General features: G+C 37.2%; 1 protein-coding gene and 3 long non-coding RNA genes across 7 annotated transcripts; all 4 read left to right on the forward strand.

The window, feature by feature from the left end:
* Positions 1–55: 55 nt before the first annotated feature.
* Positions 56–983, forward strand: LOC115201653 (uncharacterized). The gene is made up of 3 exons (XR_003879789.1): positions 56–554; positions 707–859; positions 966–983. It is a non-coding gene; the product is annotated as an uncharacterized LOC115201653 (long non-coding RNA).
* Positions 984–1086: 103 nt separating this feature from the next.
* LOC115192021 (uncharacterized) lies at positions 1087–8525 on the forward strand. The gene is made up of 3 exons (XR_003877861.1): positions 1087–2362; positions 7358–7464; positions 8388–8525. It is a non-coding gene; the product is annotated as an uncharacterized LOC115192021 (long non-coding RNA).
* A 613-nt stretch (positions 8526–9138) lies between these two features.
* On the forward strand, positions 9139–17608 carry LOC115192029 (adhesion G protein-coupled receptor F5-like). 4 transcript variants are annotated; one of them, XR_003877863.1, is made up of 6 exons: positions 9139–9637; positions 9790–9942; positions 10049–10084; positions 11392–11445; positions 16441–16547; positions 17471–17608. XR_003877863.1 is itself a non-coding variant. In XM_029750128.1 (5 exons), exons 1-5 carry the CDS (start codon positions 9523–9525, stop codon positions 17518–17520), a joined length of 408 nt encoding a protein of 135 aa, XP_029605988.1. In that variant the 5' UTR covers positions 9139–9522; the 3' UTR covers positions 17521–17608. The 4 variants fall into 4 exon arrangements, 3 of the variants coding, with proteins under 3 accessions (XP_029605988.1, XP_029606002.1, XP_029605980.1); XM_029750128.1 differs by lacking the exon at positions 16441–16547; XM_029750142.1 differs by lacking the exon at positions 17471–17608 and having other exon boundaries at positions 16441–16548.
* Positions 17609–18221: 613 nt separating this feature from the next.
* Positions 18222–19149, forward strand: LOC115192047 (uncharacterized). The gene is made up of 3 exons (XR_003877866.1): positions 18222–18720; positions 18873–19025; positions 19132–19149. It is a non-coding gene; the product is annotated as an uncharacterized LOC115192047 (long non-coding RNA).
* Positions 19150–20720: the final 1571 nt, after the last annotated feature.

The following is a 20720-nucleotide window of genomic DNA, read 5'->3' on the forward strand; positions in this document are numbered from 1 at the left end:
CGACTCCCGGTCAGAATATTATCGCTATTTTACGAGAAAAATCACATAAATTGATTTTAAACAGCGTTAGACATGCATCGAAGTACAGTAATGGAATATTTCGAATTTTTTGGAAAGTTCTGTCAGCCAATCACAAGTAACTATTTGATTCTCACATCCACTTGGTGTTTGACATTGCACCTGTTGTAGTTGTATGTAATTGTTTTTGGCAATTTCTCCCAGCTGCATAGTTCTTCTTGATGACACGTCTTTTACCTAATCCCAACAGATCTTACTGCTTGTCCAAGTGCAACTACTACAGCAGATATTCCAAGAAGTTACTCAAGCAATATATTCCATTTACTGAAAATAATAGACATGCTTGTCATGATTTATTTAATTGTAATTTTCCATAGAGCCATCAACCACTTATGGGGAAATTATTGAAATTGAGTTGGACATGACAGATATTTCAGCTACATTGATAGATGTACTTAGGGCCAGTGTGAATGGCCTGACCTACCCTGTCCTGATCTCCAATGTGTTAAATGTATCGGACGTGAACTTCACTACTGGTAAGAGATTTCTGTTGCTGATGCTCATTTGAGTTTTAATTCCTTGTGAATTGTAAAATATATTCAAGAACTGGTTCAGATATTTTCAAATAGTTGGTTTCACAGAAAACATTGATATTATGATGTTCCATCCACTCTCCTTTCATTCACAGCATGCTACCCAAACAGCACATGCAGATGTGAGGATCAGTATGGTTGGTCATGTGATCAGTGTCTCTCTTATGGGTCCTGTGACATTACTGATGACTCCTGTGGATGTATCAAAGCCATTCCTCCTTATGGACTGTTTTGTCAGCCAATCACAAGTAACTGTTTCTTTACCACCTCCACTGTGCTAGTTTAATCAATGTTTATGTATTCGTTCAGGAACATTTAAGCTCTAAGCTTACCCTTATCTCCTTTACCACATAGATCTGACGGCTTGTACAATACCATCTCCAACACCAGGATTGAGACAGTTACTAATGACTATTTAATTAACAGCAGTGTTATTGTACTAACTAGAGTCTTAGTAAGATGAACTTGCCATGGTGTTATCCATGGTTGTATATTTACTTGAGACCTACAGCTGTAAGACAAAAAGCTGTAAAACAGGTTAGAGAACCAGCCATCATCATAATAATCTCTCATTTCTCTGCTACCACACCTTTTCCAGCAGAAGAGGAAACAAGTACTGATTTTACACAATAATCTATGTATTTCAAATATATGTAACAGTGTCAAAAATTGACAATTACAATTATTCTAACAATCAATCTTTATTTAACATTGATTAATTATTGCAATAATGAAACTGTAGACCCCACACTCTTGAGTGTGTTGCAGAGAGCTTAACCTTTACAGAAACTGCTGGTTCTTATTTAGCTGACACTAAAAATGCTTAGTCATGGATGGTTCCAACCTTCCCAGGCAGATTGGGGGCATGGTAAGCCACCTTGGGTTTATCTGCACCTGGTGTTGTTTTAACCCCTAACCTGGATTAGTTTCACAGATGCCAGGATGATAAGAATAAATAGGGTTTTGTTCTACTGCTCCAGGCGATCTCTATCTTGGTTACACCAACCACATTTTGTCTATGGAATGCGAGCTGTAGATCAATTGTCTCTAGTGAATATTTGCAGCCCAGATTAGCTGCAGGGAGCTAGAGTGGAGACCATATAAACACATCATTAGTAGAACAAAAATGTCTTACTATTTGTTAAGTATTAATATCAAACAAATCAGGTAAATACGAAGTTTTCTCTCACAGTAGTTACTGTACATAACTACTCTGTTAATCAAAATGCAATCATTCAGTGATACACAGCAATGTCAGTAAAGTAAATACTTTTACGCATTCGTGCCAACAACAAAACAGTCCACAGCAAGTTCAACAACTCCCTCCAGTACAACATCAAAGGAACAAATCAGTAATGTCATTTCATTGGACCTACGGTATTTACTTTTACATTTAGCAGATGCTCTTATCCAGAGCGACTTACAATTCCTTGTTATATTATTGAGTCGGGCATCACCAATATTCCACTTTCACCATTGAGTTAAATATAATGTTTTTTTTGTTCCACTGTACCTCTGTGCCAACAGCAAAAAATTCCACAGAAAGATCAACTACAATGACACCCTCCAGTACTACATCAAATTCATTTAATTTTACATATTTCCTTGTTACATGTTTGAAAGAAGTTTGACATAACCAATATTCCAGTTACACCAATGTGTTCAATATATTGTTTTTCTGTTCCACTGTGCCCTAGTACCAACAACAAAACGGTCAACAGCAAGTTCAGCAACTCCAACGACACCCTCCGGTATGAGACCTCAATTATACAAATGTGTAATTACAATTTTAACTTTCACATTCTTATATTTAGTTCTGTTTTTGTTTTAGAAAACACACTGAACCTACAATTTACTATGGCTATCACCTTTGACTCCATCTATTAGGGCTAGGGGGCAGTATTTTCACGGCCGGATGAAAAACGTACCAAATTTAAACAGGTTACTACTCTGTCCCAGAAACTAGAATATGCATATTATTAGTAGATTTGGATGGGGAACACTCTGACGTTTCTAAAACTGTTTGAATGGTGTCTGTGAGTATAACATAACTCATATGGCAGGCAAAAACCTGAGAAAAAGTCAAGCAGGAAGTGGAAAGTCTGGTGCTTGTAGTCCTTTCAAGTGATTGCCTTGACTGTATACAGTGTCTTAGGGTTCATTTTGCACTTCCTAAAGCTTCCACTAGATGTCAGCAGTCTTTAGAACGGTGTTTGAAGATTTTATGGTGAATTTGAAGGGAATACCAGCTGTGGTAAACGGGTGTCCCATTATAAGGCATGGGCTCAAGTCACGCTCAATGACTTGGGAGCGAGCTGAGTTCATATTCACTCCTAAAGAGAACGGCTAGGTCCGGTTGAAATTTTATTCAAGGTATATGATAACAACAACCTAAAGATTGATTCTATACATCGTTTGATATGTTTCTACAAACTGTAGTATAACTTTTTTGACTTTTCGTCTGGACTAAGTAAGCACGCGCGTAGTGGATTTGGATAGTGAACCTAAGGCGCGAACAAAATTGATTATTTTGAAATAAATATGAACTTTATCGAACATTTATTGTGGAGCTGGGATTTCTGGGAGTGCCTTCTAATGAATATAATCAAAGGTAAGTGAATATTTATAATGTCATTTCTTAGTTTTATTGACTCCAAGATGGCGGGTTTCTGTTTGCTAGTTGTTAGTGTCATCTGGGCTGTACTCAGATTATTGCAAATTGTGCTTTTGCCGTGAACCTTTCTTGAAATCTGACAAAGCGATTACATTTACATTTAGAAGTGTATCTATAATTCTGTGCATAACACTTCTATATTGATCAATGTTTACGATGAGAATTTACATACTATGTGTGCTCGTTGTGCTCATTCACCGAAGGTTTGGAGGGAAAACATTTCTCAACATTACGCGCCAATGTAAAATGCTATTTTTGGATATAAACATGAACTTTATCGAGCAAAACATACATTTATTGTGTAACATAATGTCCTAGGAGTGTCATCTGATGAAGATCATCAAAGGTTAGTGCTTCATTTAGCTATGTTTTGTTTTTTTGTGATGCATCTAGTTGCTTGGAAAATGGCTGTGTGGTGTTTCTTGTGAAGTTTATGTCCTAACATAATCTAATTGTTTGTTTTCACCGTAAAGCCTTTTTGAAATCGGACAATGTGGTTAGATTAACGAGAAGTTTATCTTTAAAATGGTGTAAAATAGTTGATTGTTTGAGAAAATGGAATTATGAGATTTTAGCTGTTTTAAATTTGGCGCTCTGATTTTCCACTGGCTGTTGTCAAAATCAATCCCGTTAATGGGATGAGAACGGGAAGGGGTCCCATAGAGGTTAATGATGAAAATAATGCAATGTTCAAAGATATTGATCAAACTGTGAGTATACTATATTCCCTCATCCTTATCACAATGTCCATGTGCTGTAATGTAAAGTGTCAACCTGGACTCAGGGGTAGATGTAACATAGTAAACGTAAATCAGTCTCACTCCATTTAGTATAATAGGTTACATATGGTATGTATTAATTTGTGATTGTCCATCATTCATTTCTCATGATATGTAACAAATGACAATTTGTTGTGGCTAACATTAGCTAGTTGGCAAATTTTTGCGAAGCTAGGGTTAATGTTAGGTTTAAGGTTAACGTTCATGTTCAGGTTAAGTTTAGGGTTAGGGGAAGGGTTATCTAACATGCTAAGTAGTTGCAAAGTAGCTAAAAAAGTATTAAGTAGGCGCACAGTTGCTAATTAGCTAAAATGCAAAAGTTGTCGATGATGTGATTAGAATATGACCCGACCAACCTCCTGCCTTTAAAGGGAAAGGAAAAGGGAAAGGGGGAACTTAGTCATCTGTACAACTGAAATGTGTCTCCAGCATTTAACCTAACCCCTCTATCTTAAAGGAAAAATCCACCTAAAACCACTCATTCCTTTAAAATAATGTCTGAGACTATATATATATGGTAGGCTAAAATCCGAAGACAATCCGACAAGAATATATTTATTTTGAGCTCCCAGGCTCTTATTATGGAAACCTATTGTGTCTATGTATCTCCGTCACCCAGATTGCAATTTCTATGGCTTCCACTAGATGTCAACAGTCTTTATTCAAGGTTTCAGGATTCGTTTTTGAAAATCAAACAATTATTTGGAGTTTTTGTTATGGGACCACCTGAAGCAAGTCAGTCTTTCTGCACGCCAGGGAGAGGGTTCACGCTTGCGAAGTTGCCTTTCCTATTGAACATGCTACCTTCCGTGTGAAACATTATAGTTTATTTACTTTTTAGAGTACCTGAGGATTAAATAGAAACGTTGTTTGGCTTGTTTGGACAAAGTTTAGCGGTAGCTTTTTGGACTCCTTTGTCTCCCTATTGAACGAGTGGATTACTGAAATCAATGGTGCCAACTAAACTGACTTTTTGGGATATAAAGAAGGATTTTATCAAACAACCATTCATGTTGTAGCTGGGACCCTTAGGATTGAAAACAGAGGAAGATCTTCAAAGATAAGTTATTTTATCTCTATTTGGGATTTTGTGAAGCCTGTGCTGGTTGAAAATATGTTGATGTGGGGTACCGTCCTCAGACAATCGCATGGTATTATTTTGCCGTAAAGCCTTTTTGAAATCTGACAACGCAGTTAGATTAACAAGAAGTTAAGCTTTTAAATGATATAAGACACTTGTATGTTCATGAATGTTTAATATTACGAATATTTATTTGAACTGCGCGCCCTCAAATTTCACCGGATGTTGTCAGCTTGTGTCCCGCTAGCCCCAAGAGTTTTACATTTTCATTTTAAAAGTTAATTTGTGGAATTTCTTTCCTAATGTGTTTCAGCCAATCAGTTATGTTATGATGAGGTAGGGGGGTATACAGAAAACCCTATTTGGTATAAGACCAAGTTCATGCCGTAATACGGACATCTCAAATAAGCAAAGAAAAATGACAGTCCATCATTAATATACATTTATAAATCCTCTTTAACAAGGCGCACTTGTTAACCTCTCTAGGGTAGGGGGCAGTATTTTCACGGCCGGATGAAAAACGTACACAAATTAAACGACCTACTACTCGCATATTATTAGTAGATTTGGATAGCAAACACTCTGAAGTTTCTAAAACTGTTTGAATGATGTCTGTGAGTATAACAGAACTCATATGGCAGGCAAAAACCTGAGAAATCTAACCAGGAAGTGAGAATTCTGGTGCTTGTAGTCCTTTCAAGTCATTGCCTTTCGAACACAGTGACTTAGGGTTCATTTTGCACTTACTAAGGCTTCCACTAGATGTCAACAGTCTTGAGAAAGTTGTTTGAGGCGTCTATGATGAACAGAGAGCGAACAGAGGAAGTTGGAAGTTGTTTACTCAGGAAGGTACTGGCGTTCATTGGCGCACATTCACGTGGGAGTTAGCTGTGTTCCAAAACGTTTTTCAAGACATTGCAATCGTCCAGTTGGAATATTATTGAAGTTCTAAGTGATAAAGGCCCTAAAGATTGATGCTATACAACGTTTGACATGTTTGAACGAACGTAAATATAACTTTTTTTACTTTTCATCGTGACATTTTCCGCGCGCTTCCTACACTTGGAGTAGCTTACTGAATGCGCTAACAACAAGGAGCTATTTGGACACAAATTATGGACTTTATCGAACAAAGCAACGTTTATTGTGGACCTGGGATTCCTGGAAGTGCCTTCTGATGAAGAACATCAAAGGTAAGTGAATATTTCTAATGCTATTTATGATTTTAGATGACTCCAAAATGGCAGGTATCTGTATTGCCTAGTGTATTTTTCTGAGCGCAGTACTCAGATTATTGCAAAGTGTGCTTTCCTCAAAGCTTTTTTTAAATCTGTCACAGCTGGCCTACTAGCTGCCACCGATCCATGTTTCATGTGTCTGTTGGTTATGTCTGTTTTGTACGCACCTGTTCCTTGTTTGTAATTAGTGGGAGGGTATTTAGTTTGTTGTTTGGGATTTGTGCGGGATTGTTTTGTTACGTTGAGGTGAAGGGCTGGAAGATTTTTTTTTGTGTGTTTAATTACACAACTATTTTGGATAGGCCATAGGGTTGCCGGGCTGCGCCCCATGTATTTTTCGAGTTTGGAGCTGTTCTCCCTCTTGTTTGTGGTTTGCACCCTGCCTAGTCGCTGTGTTCACTCTGGACTTTATTAAATATATATTCTACGGACCTTTCGTCTCCTGCGCCTGACTCATCTGTTTCCTGCTCCTTGAAATACGTGACATTTAAGGATTTTTAAAGTAAGAGTATTATTTAAAAAAATATTTACTGGCCAACGACATCCTTTTTTTGTGTTTTTTTTTTTTCATGTTGGGAAAGTGTTTGTTTAAGGGTCATTACAGAATTGGAGTACATTTTCTGTCCTACCCATAAAATGTCAAATAATCCATGCCCAAAACACTAAAACATACACTTGTTGTGTAAATTAGGCTTGTCCTGGGACAAAATGTAAATATAGTTGTAGAAAAAGTGGTTACAAAATTATTTAAAATACCATAGTTCTCCACCCCCTAAAATGGCATTTTTTTCTTATCCCACCTTCTTGATGACCAACTTGCACATCAAATATAACAGTTAAACTTATTTTAACTCTACATTTTTGGTATGATTTTGTTTATGTCTCTTGTAATTGTTAAAACAATTTGTTTAATCATCAACATATTTTAAATTATATAAATTATGGACTGAAGTTGTCCCAAAACATGCACGCAGCCCTTTTACCGAAACCTATTTAGCCTGGCAGAGGAAGAGAAACAGTCACATGACACAGAGGAAATTACATCATCAAGCCATTTGCTATCACCATGGGTAGACCAAAGGTAAGTCCTCTCTTCTATTTTTCAAATGTTTCCAATCTTTTCAGCCTTGATTGAGTGTCACTCACCAACACAACCCTGTTACTTATATTATCAGAATAAGACATTAATTTCAAAATGTTATGTTTTCATTTATATAACTAAATTTGTCCTTGACCTTGACAGTAACAGCAAGCATCTATTCCTTAGAAAAAGCTAACATTAGCATTGATTTACAACCCTGTTACTTGAAACCCTGTTACTATAATTCAAGTAACAATTTTGCACTACAGTAACAGGGTTGTCTCCTTCAGTTCACTAAGAAGGGACAATCTATTTGTAAAATTAACACTAGAACTGCGATTTGCCACGTCATTCAACAGAGTTCTGGCACACCATTGAGCGCTGCTGAAAAGCAGAGGCGCTACCATGCCAGGCATGATGCCAAATGAACAGAGACAGCAGTACTTAGAAAAAGAGAGAAAAGTGGAGGAAAGACGTAGAAACAGGGAAGTAGTGTTAGAGAGGCTCATAAGAGGAGTAATGCCAGTCAGCACTGATCCTCCAGTCAGACCAGAATATCCAGTCAGCTCTCAACCTGGGACTTCAAGATCAGGAGTTAAGGTTATTGAGGAATGCAAGTTGGTGTAAGCACAGATCATGAGGATATATTTAAGTAAAGGAACTATCTGTACAATGAACAGTGAAATAGGCATCACTTTTACTTGATAGGTATAATATGTAATAATTACAAGGGCAACACTTTATGATAACCATCATTAGTGAGTCATTTATATCTATTAATTACTGGGTAACTACCCTTAAATAAGTTGCTACTGTGAAATCAATAATGAAAGTATCTATATGGTTACAGTTAATGGCTGGTGATGTCTATTTTGCTGCAGATGAAATGGTTAAGTGACAATATATTTGTTTGTTTCTTTTAGGCAACATGATCTTGGGAGAAGAAAAAGGAGGGCTGCCAAAGCAAAATTAAACAGGGAGCTGCAGCAACTACAAGATCAGTTGAAGAAAGTTGAACAGTGAGCAGAAAAATACAGAAAGCGGCTCCAACTATCAAAAAAGAACCACCCATCTCCAAGATCCAAAGTCGACAAGTTTCAAGTGTTGATGCCTAAATTATCCTCCAATTCTGGAATGACCCTTAAGGTGGTAGGGCTAGTTTAGGGTAAGGGTTTGGTTTAACTTGTTATGGATAGGGGGCAATATTTTCACGGCCGGATAAAAAAACGTACCCGATTTTTAATCTGGTTATTACTCCTGCCCAGAAACTAGACTATGCATATAATTAGTAGCTTTGGATAGAAAACACTCAAAAGTTTCTAAAACTGTTTGAATGGTGTCTGTGAGTATAACAGAACTCAAATGGCAGGCTAAAACCTGAGAAGATTCTGTACAGGAAGTACCCTGTCTGACCATTTCTTGGCCTTTGTCATCTCTATCCAAAGGAGAGGATCTCTGCTGTAACGTGACACTTTGTAAGGCTCCCATAGGCTCTCAGAAGGCACCACTGGCTAAAAAACAGTAGCGGATTTGGATAGTGGTCGATCTGAGAACAATGAGACCGGTGCGCGCATGCACGTAAAGAGGCCATTTTACATTTTCAGTCTGAACGAAAACAACGACTCCCGGTCAGAATATTATCGCTATTTTACGAGAAAAATCACATAAATTGATTTTAAACAGCGTTAGACATGCATCGAAGTACAGTAATGGAATATTTCGAATTTTTTGGAAAGTTCTGTCAGCCAATCACAAGTAACTATTTGATTCTCACATCCACTTGGTGTTTGACATTGCACCTGTTGTAGTTGTATGTAATTGTTTTTGGCAATTTCTCCCAGCTGCATAGTTCTTCTTGATGACACGTCTTTTACCTAATCCCAACAGATCTTACTGCTTGTCCAAGTGCAACTACTACAGCAGATATTCCAAGAAGTTACTCAAGCAATATATTCCATTTACTGAAAATAATAGACATGCTTGTCATGATTTATTTAATTGTAATTTTCCATAGAGCCATCAACCACTTATGGGGAAATTATTGAAATTGAGTTGGACATGACAGATATTTCAGCTACATTGATAGATGTACTTAGGGCCAGTGTGAATGGCCTGACCTACCCTGTCCTGATCTCCAATGTGTTAAATGTATCGGACGTGAACTTCACTACTGGTAAGAGATTTCTGTTGCTGATGCTCATTTGAGTTTTAATTCCTTGTGAATTGTAAAATATATTCAAGAACTGGTTCAGATATTTTCAAATAGTTGGTTTCACAGAAAACATTGATATTATGATGTTCCATCCACTCTCCTTTCATTCACAGCATGCTACCCAAACAGCACATGCAGATGTGAGGATCAGTATGGTTGGTCATGTGATCAGTGTCTCTCTTATGGGTCCTGTGACATTACTGATGACTCCTGTGGATGTATCAAAGCCATTCCTCCTTATGGACTGTTTTGTCAGCCAATCACAAGTAACTGTTTCTTTACCACCTCCACTGTGCTAGTTTAATCAATGTTTATGTATTCGTTCAGGAACATTTAAGCTCTAAGCTTACCCTTATCTCCTTTACCACATAGATCTGACGGCTTGTACAACACCATCTCCAACACCAGGTATGAGACAGTTACTAATGACTATTTAATTAACAGCAGTGTTATTGTACTAACTAGAGTCTTAGTAAGATGAACTTGCCATGGTGTTATCCATGGTTGTATATTTACTTGAGACCTACAGCTGTAAGACAAAAAGCTGTAAAACAGGTTAGAGAACCAGCCATCATCATAATAATCTCTCATTTCTCTGCTACCACACCTTTTCCAGCAGAAGAGGAAACAAGTACTGATTTTACACAATAATCTATGTATTTCAAATATATGTAACAGTGTCAAAAATTGACAATTACAATTATTCTAACAATCAATCTTTATTTAACATTGATTAATTATTGCAATAATGAAACTGTAGACCCCACACTCTTGAGTGTGTTGCAGAGAGCTTAACCTTTACAGAAACTGCTGGTTCTTATTTAGCTGACACTAAAAATGCTTAGTCATGGATGGTTCCAACCTTCCCAGGCAGATTGGGGGCATGGTAAGCCACCTTGGGTTTATCTGCACCTGGTGTTGTTTTAACCCCTAACCTGGATTAGTTTCACAGATGCCAGGATGATAAGAATAAATAGGGTTTTGTTCTACTGCTCCAGGCGATCTCTATCTTGGTTACACCAACCACATTTTGTCTATGGAATGCGAGCTGTAGATCAATTGTCTCTAGTGAATATTTGCAGCCCAGATTAGCTGCAGGGAGCTAGAGTGGAGACCATATAAACACATCATTAGTAGAACAAAAATGTCTTACTATTTGTTAAGTATTAATATCAAACAAATCAGGTAAATACGAAGTTTTCTCTCACAGTAGTTACTGTACATAACTACTCTGTTAATCAAAATGCAATCATTCAGTGATACACAGCAATGTCAGTAAAGTAAATACTTTTACGCATTCGTGCCAACAACAAAACAGTCCACAGCAAGTTCAACAACTCCCTCCAGTACAACATCAAAGGAACAAATCAGTAATGTCATTTCATTGGACCTACGGTATTTACTTTTACATTTAGCAGATGCTCTTATCCAGAGCGACTTACAATTCCTTGTTATATTATTGAGTCGGGCATCACCAATATTCCACTTTCACCATTGAGTTAAATATAATGTTTTTTTTGTTCCACTGTACCTCTGTGCCAACAGCAAAAAATTCCACAGAAAGATCAACTACAATGACACCCTCCAGTACTACATCAAATTCATTTAATTTTACATATTTCCTTGTTACATGTTTGAAAGAAGTTTGACATAACCAATATTCCAGTTACACCAATGTGTTCAATATATTGTTTTTCTGTTCCACTGTGCCCTAGTACCAACAACAAAACGGTCAACAGCAAGTTCAGCAACTCCAACGACACCCTCCGGTATGAGACCTCAATTATACAAATGTGTAATTACAATTTTAACTTTCACATTCTTATATTTAGTTCTGTTTTTGTTTTAGAAAACACACTGAACCTACAATTTACTATGGCTATCACCTTTGACTCCATCTATTAGGGCTAGGGGGCAGTATTTTCACGGCCGGATGAAAAACGTACCAAATTTAAACAGGTTACTACTCTGTCCCAGAAACTAGAATATGCATATTATTAGTAGATTTGGATGGGGAACACTCTGACGTTTCTAAAACTGTTTGAATGGTGTCTGTGAGTATAACATAACTCATATGGCAGGCAAAAACCTGAGAAAAAGTCAAGCAGGAAGTGGAAAGTCTGGTGCTTGTAGTCCTTTCAAGTGATTGCCTTGACTGTATACAGTGTCTTAGGGTTCATTTTGCACTTCCTAAAGCTTCCACTAGATGTCAGCAGTCTTTAGAACGGTGTTTGAAGATTTTATGGTGAATTTGAAGGGAATACCAGCTGTGGTAAACGGGTGTCCCATTATAAGGCATGGGCTCAAGTCACGCTCAATGACTTGGGAGCGAGCTGAGTTCATATTCACTCCTAAAGAGAACGGCTAGGTCCGGTTGAAATTTTATTCAAGGTATATGATAACAACAACCTAAAGATTGATTCTATACATCGTTTGATATGTTTCTACAAACTGTAGTATAACTTTTTTGACTTTTCGTCTGGACTAAGTAAGCACGCGCGTAGTGGATTTGGATAGTGAACCTAAGGCGCGAACAAAATTGATTATTTTGAAATAAATATGAACTTTATCGAACATTTATTGTGGAGCTGGGATTTCTGGGAGTGCCTTCTAATGAATATAATCAAAGGTAAGTGAATATTTATAATGTCATTTCTTAGTTTTATTGACTCCAAGATGGCGGGTTTCTGTTTGCTAGTTGTTAGTGTCATCTGGGCTGTACTCAGATTATTGCAAATTGTGCTTTTGCCGTGAACCTTTCTTGAAATCTGACAAAGCGATTACATTTACATTTAGAAGTGTATCTATAATTCTGTGCATAACACTTCTATATTGATCAATGTTTACGATGAGAATTTACATACTATGTGTGCTCGTTGTGCTCATTCACCGAAGGTTTGGAGGGAAAACATTTCTCAACATTACGCGCCAATGTAAAATGCTATTTTTGGATATAAACATGAACTTTATCGAGCAAAACATACATTTATTGTGTAACATAATGTCCTAGGAGTGTCATCTGATGAAGATCATCAAAGGTTAGTGCTTCATTTAGCTATGTTTTGTTTTTTTGTGATGCATCTAGTTGCTTGGAAAATGGCTGTGTGGTGTTTCTTGTGAAGTTTATGTCCTAACATAATCTAATTGTTTGTTTTCACCGTAAAGCCTTTTTGAAATCGGACAATGTGGTTAGATTAACGAGAAGTTTATCTTTAAAATGGTGTAAAATAGTTGATTGTTTGAGAAAATGGAATTATGAGATTTTAGCTGTTTTAAATTTGGCGCTCTGATTTTCCACTGGCTGTTGTCAAAATCAATCCCGTTAATGGGATGAGAACGGGAAGGGGTCCCATAGAGGTTAATGATGAAAATAATGCAATGTTCAAAGATATTGATCAAACTGTGAGTATACTATATTCCCTCATCCTTATCACAATGTCCATGTGCTGTAATGTAAAGTGTCAACCTGGACTCAGGGGTAGATGTAACATAGTAAACGTAAATCAGTCTCACTCCATTTAGTATAATAGGTTACATATGGTATGTATTAATTTGTGATTGTCCATCATTCATTTCTCATGATATGTAACAAATGACAATTTGTTGTGGCTAACATTAGCTAGTTGGCAAATTTTTGCGAAGCTAGGGTTAATGTTAGGTTTAAGGTTAACGTTCATGTTCAGGTTAAGTTTAGGGTTAGGGGAAGGGTTATCTAACATGCTAAGTAGTTGCAAAGTAGCTAAAAAAGTATTAAGTAGGCGCACAGTTGCTAATTAGCTAAAATGCAAAAGTTGTCGATGATGTGATTAGAATATGACCCGACCAACCTCCTGCCTTTAAAGGGAAAGGAAAAGGGAAAGGGGGAACTTAGTCATCTGTACAACTGAAATGTGTCTCCAGCATTTAACCTAACCCCTCTATCTTAAAGGAAAAATCCACCTAAAACCACTCATTCCTTTAAAATAATGTCTGAGACTATATATATATGGTAGGCTAAAATCCGAAGACAATCCGACAAGAATATATTTATTTTGAGCTCCCAGGCTCTTATTATGGAAACCTATTGTGTCTATGTATCTCCGTCACCCAGATTGCAATTTCTATGGCTTCCACTAGATGTCAACAGTCTTTATTCAAGGTTTCAGGATTCGTTTTTGAAAATCAAACAATTATTTGGAGTTTTTGTTATGGGACCACCTGAAGCAAGTCAGTCTTTCTGCACGCCAGGGAGAGGGTTCACGCTTGCGAAGTTGCCTTTCCTATTGAACATGCTACCTTCCGTGTGAAACATTATAGTTTATTTACTTTTTAGAGTACCTGAGGATTAAATAGAAACGTTGTTTGGCTTGTTTGGACAAAGTTTAGCGGTAGCTTTTTGGACTCCTTTGTCTCCCTATTGAACGAGTGGATTACTGAAATCAATGGTGCCAACTAAACTGACTTTTTGGGATATAAAGAAGGATTTTATCAAACAACCATTCATGTTGTAGCTGGGACCCTTAGGATTGAAAACAGAGGAAGATCTTCAAAGATAAGTTATTTTATCTCTATTTGGGATTTTGTGAAGCCTGTGCTGGTTGAAAATATGTTGATGTGGGGTACCGTCCTCAGACAATCGCATGGTATTATTTTGCCGTAAAGCCTTTTTGAAATCTGACAACGCAGTTAGATTAACAAGAAGTTAAGCTTTTAAATGATATAAGACACTTGTATGTTCATGAATGTTTAATATTACGAATATTTATTTGAACTGCGCGCCCTCAAATTTCACCGGATGTTGTCAGCTTGTGTCCCGCTAGCCCCAAGAGTTTTACATTTTCATTTTAAAAGTTAATTTGTGGAATTTCTTTCCTAATGTGTTTCAGCCAATCAGTTATGTTATGATGAGGTAGGGGGGTATACAGAAAACCCTATTTGGTATAAGACCAAGTTCATGCCGTAATACGGACATCTCAAATAAGCAAAGAAAAATGACAGTCCATCATTAATATACATTTATAAATCCTCTTTAACAAGGCGCACTTGTTAACCTCTCTAGGGTAGGGGGCAGTATTTTCACGGCCGGATGAAAAACGTACACAAATTAAACGACCTACTACTCGCATATTATTAGTAGATTTGGATAGCAAACACTCTGAAGTTTCTAAAACTGTTTGAATGATGTCTGTGAGTATAACAGAACTCATATGGCAGGCAAAAACCTGAGAAATCTAACCAGGAAGTGAGAATTCTGGTGCTTGTAGTCCTTTCAAGTCATTGCCTTTCGAACACAGTGACTTAGGGTTCATTTTGCACTTACTAAGGCTTCCACTAGATGTCAACAGTCTTGAGAAAGTTGTTTGAGGCGTCTATGATGAACAGAGAGCGAACAGAGGAAGTTGGAAGTTGTTTACTCAGGAAGGTACTGGCGTTCATTGGCGCACATTCACGTGGGAGTTAGCTGTGTTCCAAAACGTTTTTCAAGACATTGCAATCGTCCAGTTGGAATATTATTGAAGTTCTAAGTGATAAAGGCCCTAAAGATTGATGCTATACAACGTTTGACATGTTTGAACGAACGTAAATATAACTTTTTTTACTTTTCATCGTGACATTTTCCGCGCGCTTCCTACACTTGGAGTAGCTTACTGAATGCGCTAACAACAAGGAGCTATTTGGACACAAATTATGGACTTTATCGAACAAAGCAACGTTTATTGTGGACCTGGGATTCCTGGAAGTGCCTTCTGATGAAGAACATCAAAGGTAAGTGAATATTTCTAATGCTATTTATGATTTTAGATGACTCCAAAATGGCAGGTATCTGTATTGCCTAGTGTATTTTTCTGAGCGCAGTACTCAGATTATTGCAAAGTGTGCTTTCCTCAAAGCTTTTTTTAAATCTGTCACAGCTGGCCTACTAGCTGCCACCGATCCATGTTTCATGTGTCTGTTGGTTATGTCTGTTTTGTACGCACCTGTTCCTTGTTTGTAATTAGTGGGAGGGTATTTAGTTTGTTGTTTGGGATTTGTGCGGGATTGTTTTGTTACGTTGAGGTGAAGGGCTGGAAGATTTTTTTTTGTGTGTTTAATTACACAACTATTTTGGATAGGCCATAGGGTTGCCGGGCTGCGCCCCATGTATTTTTCGAGTTTGGAGCTGTTCTCCCTCTTGTTTGTGGTTTGCACCCTGCCTAGTCGCTGTGTTCACTCTGGACTTTATTAAATATATATTCTACGGACCTTTCGTCTCCTGCGCCTGACTCATCTGTTTCCTGCTCCTTGAAATACGTGACATTTAAGGATTTTTAAAGTAAGAGTATTATTTAAAAAAATATTTACTGGCCAACGACATCCTTTTTTTGTGTTTTTTTTTTTTCATGTTGGGAAAGTGTTTGTTTAAGGGTCATTACAGAATTGGAGTACATTTTCTGTCCTACCCATAAAATGTCAAATAATCCATGCCCAAAACACTAAAACATACACTTGTTGTGTAAATTAGGCTTGTCCTGGGACAAAATGTAAATATAGTTGTAGAAAAAGTGGTTACAAAATTATTTAAAATACCATAGTTCTCCACCCCCTAAAATGGCATTTTTTTCTTATCCCACCTTCTTGATGACCAACTTGCACATCAAATATAACAGTTAAACTTATTTTAACTCTACATTTTTGGTATGATTTTGTTTATGTCTCTTGTAATTGTTAAAACAATTTGTTTAATCATCAACATATTTTAAATTATATAAATTATGGACTGAAGTTGTCCCAAAACATGCACGCAGCCCTTTTACCGAAACCTATTTAGCCTGGCAGAGGAAGAGAAACAGTCACATGACACAGAGGAAATTACATCATCAAGCCATTTGCTATCACCATGGGTAGACCAAAGGTAAGTCCTCTCTTCTATTTTTCAAATGTTTCCAATCTTTTCAGCCTTGATTGAGTGTCACTCACCAACACAACCCTGTTACTTATATTATCAGAATAAGACATTAATTTCAAAATGTTATGTTTTCATTTATATAACTAAATTTGTCCTTGACCTTGACAGTAACAGCAAGCATCTATTCCTTAGAAAAAGCTAACATTAGCATTGATTTACAACCCTGTTACTTGAAACCCTGTTACTATAATTCAAGTAACAATTTTGCACTACAGTAACAGGGTTGTCTCCTTCAGTTCACTAAGAAGGGACAATCTATTTGTAAAATTAACACTAGAACTGCGATTTGCCACGTCATTCAACAGAGTTCTGGCACACCATTGAGCGCTGCTGAAAAGCAGAGGCGCTACCATGCCAGGCATGATGCCAAATGAACAGAGACAGCAGTACTTAGAAAAAGAGAGAAAAGTGGAGGAAAGACGTAGAAACAGGGAAGTAGTGTTAGAGAGGCTCATAAGAGGAGTAATGCCAGTCAGCACTGATCCTCCAGTCAGACCAGAATATCCAGTCAGCTCTCAACCTGGGACTTCAAGATCAGGAGTTAAGGTTATTGAGGAATGCAAGTTGGTGTAAGCACAGATCATGAGGATATATTTAAGTAAAGGAACTATCTGTACAATGAACAGTGAAATAGGCATCACTTTTACTTGATAGGTATAATATGTAATAATTACAAGGGCAACACTTTATGATAACCATCATTAGTGAGTCATTTATATCTATTAATTACTGGGTAACTACCCTTAAATAAGTTGCTACTGTGAAATCAATAATGAAAGTATCTATATGGTTACAGTTAATGGCTGGTGATGTCTATTTTGCTGCAGATGAAATGGTTAAGTGACAATATATTTGTTTGTTTCTTTTAGGCAACATGATCTTGGGAGAAGAAAAAGGAGGGCTGCCAAAGCAAAATTAAACAGGGAGCTGCAGCAACTACAAGATCAGTTGAAGAAAGTTGAACAGTGAGCAGAAAAATACAGAAAGCGGCTCCAACTATCAAAAAAGAACCACCCATCTCCAAGATCCAAAGTCGACAAGTTTCAAGTGTTGATGCCTAAATTATCCTCCAATTCTGGAATGACCCTTAAGGTGGTAGGGCTAGTTTAGGGTAAGGGTTTGGTTTAACTTGTTATGGATAGGGGGCAATATTTTCACGGCCGGATAAAAAAACGTACCCGATTTTTAATCTGGTTATTACTCCTGCCCAGAAACTAGACTATGCATATAATTAGTAGCTTTGGATAGAAAACACTCAAAAGTTTCTAAAACTGTTTGAATGGTGTCTGTGAGTATAACAGAACTCAAATGGCAGGCTAAAACCTGAGAAGATTCTGTACAGGAAGTACCCTGTCTGACCATTTCTTGGCCTTTGTCATCTCTATCCAAAGGAGAGGATCTCTGCTGTAACGTGACACTTTGTAAGGCTCCCATAGGCTCTCAGAAGGCACCACTGGCTAAAAAACAGTAGCGGATTTGGATAGTGGTCGATCTGAGAACAATGAGACCGGTGCGCGCATGCACGTAAAGAGGCCATTTTACATTTTCAGTCTGAACGAAAACAACGACTCCCGGTCAGAATATTATCGCTATTTTACGAGAAAAATCACATAAATTGATTTTAAACAGCGTTAGACATGCATCGAAGTACAGTAATGGAATATTTCGAATTTTTTGGAAAGTTCTGTCAGCCAATCACAAGTAACTATTTGATTCTCACATCCACTTGGTGTTTGACATTGCACCTGTTGTAGTTGTATGTAATTGTTTTTGGCAATTTCTCCCAGCTGCATAGTTCTTCTTGATGACACGTCTTTTACCTAATCCCAACAGATCTTACTGCTTGTCCAAGTGCAACTACTACAGCAGATATTCCAAGAAGTTACTCAAGCAATATATTCCATTTACTGAAAATAATAGACATGCTTGTCATGATTTATTTAATTGTAATTTTCCATAGAGCCATCAACCACTTATGGGGAAATTATTGAAATTGAGTTGGACATGACAGATATTTCAGCTACATTGATAGATGTACTTAGGGCCAGTGTGAATGGCCTGACCTACCCTGTCCTGATCTCCAATGTGTTAAATGTATCGGACGTGAACTTCACTACTGGTAAGAGATTTCTGTTGCTGATGCTCATTTGAGTTTTAATTCCTTGTGAATTGTAAAATATATTCAAGAACTGGTTCAGATATTTTCAAATAGTTGGTTTCACAGAAAACATTGATATTATGATGTTCCATCCACTCTCCTTTCATTCACAGCATGCTACCCAAACAGCACATGCAGATGTGAGGATCAGTATGGTTGGTCATGTGATCAGTGTCTCTCTTATGGGTCCTGTGACATTACTGATGACTCCTGTGGATGTATCAAAGCCATTCCTCCTTATGGACTGTTTTGTCAGCCAATCACAAGTAACTGTTTCTTTACCACCTCCACTGTGCTAGTTTAATCAATGTTTATGTATTCGTTCAGGAACATTTAAGCTCTAAGCTTACCCTTATCTCCTTTACCACATAGATCTGACGGCTTGTACAATACCATCTCCAACACCAGGATTGAGACAGTTACTAATGACTATTTAATTAACAGCAGTGTTATTGTACTAACTAGAGTCTTAGTAAGATGAACTTGCCATGGTGTTATCCATGGTTGTATATTTACTTGAGACCTACAGCTGTAAGACAAAAAGCTGTAAAACAGGTTAGAGAACCAGCCATCATCATAATAATCTCTCATTTCTCTGCTACCACACCTTTTCCAGCAGAAGAGGAAACAAGTACTGATTTTACACAATAATCTATGTATTTCAAATATATGTAACAGTGTCAAAAATTGACAATTACAATTATTCTAACAATCAATCTTTATTTAACATTGATTAATTATTGCAATAATGAAACTGTAGACCCCACACTCTTGAGTGTGTTGCAGAGAGCTTAACCTTTACAGAAACTGCTGGTTCTTATTTAGCTGACACTAAAAATGCTTAGTCATGGATGGTTCCAACCTTCCCAGGCAGATTGGGGGCATGGTAAGCCACCTTGGGTTTATCTGCACCTGGTGTTGTTTTAACCCCTAACCTGGATTAGTTTCACAGATGCCAGGATGATAAGAATAAATAGGGTTTTGTTCTACTGCTCCAGGCGATCTCTATCTTGGTTACACCAACCACATTTTGTCTATGGAATGCGAGCTGTAGATCAATTGTCTCTAGTGAATATTTGCAGCCCAGATTAGCTGCAGGGAGCTAGAGTGGAGACCATATAAACACATCATTAGTAGAACAAAAATGTCTTACTATTTGTTAAGTATTAATATCAAACAAATCAGGTAAATACGAAGTTTTCTCTCACAGTAGTTACTGTACATAACTACTCTGTTAATCAAAATGCAATCATTCAGTGATACACAGCAATGTCAGTAAAGTAAATACTTTTACGCATTCGTGCCAACAACAAAACAGTCCACAGCAAGTTCAACAACTCCCTCCAGTACAACATCAAAGGAACAAATCAGTAATGTCATTTCATTGGACCTACGGTATTTACTTTTACATTTAGCAGATGCTCTTATCCAGAGCGACTTACAATTCCTTGTTATATTATTGAGTCGGGCATCACCAATATTCCACTTTCACCATTGAGTTAAATATAATGTTTTTTTTGTTCCACTGTACCTCTGTGCCAACAGCAAAAAATTCCACAGAAAGATCAACTACAATGACACCCTCCAGTACTACATCAAATTCATTTAATTTTACATATTTCCTTGTTACATGTTTGAAAGAAGTTTGACATAACCAATATTCCAGTTACACCAATGTGTTCAATATATTGTTTTTCTGTTCCACTGTGCCCTAGTACCAACAACAAAACGGTCAACAGCAAGTTCAGCAACTCCAACGACACCCTCCGGTATGAGACCTCAATTATACAAATGTGTAATTACAATTTTAACTTTCACATTCTTATATTTAGTTCTGTTTTTGTTTTAGAAAACACACTGAACCTACAATTTACTATGGCTATCACCTTTGACTCCATCTATTAGGGCTAGGGGGCAGTATTTTCACGGCCGGATGAAAAACGTACCAAATTTAAACAGGT

Source organism: Salmo trutta, chromosome 1, assembly GCF_901001165.1.
Source record: "Salmo trutta chromosome 1, fSalTru1.1, whole genome shotgun sequence".
NCBI lineage: Eukaryota > Metazoa > Chordata > Actinopteri > Salmoniformes > Salmonidae > Salmo > Salmo trutta.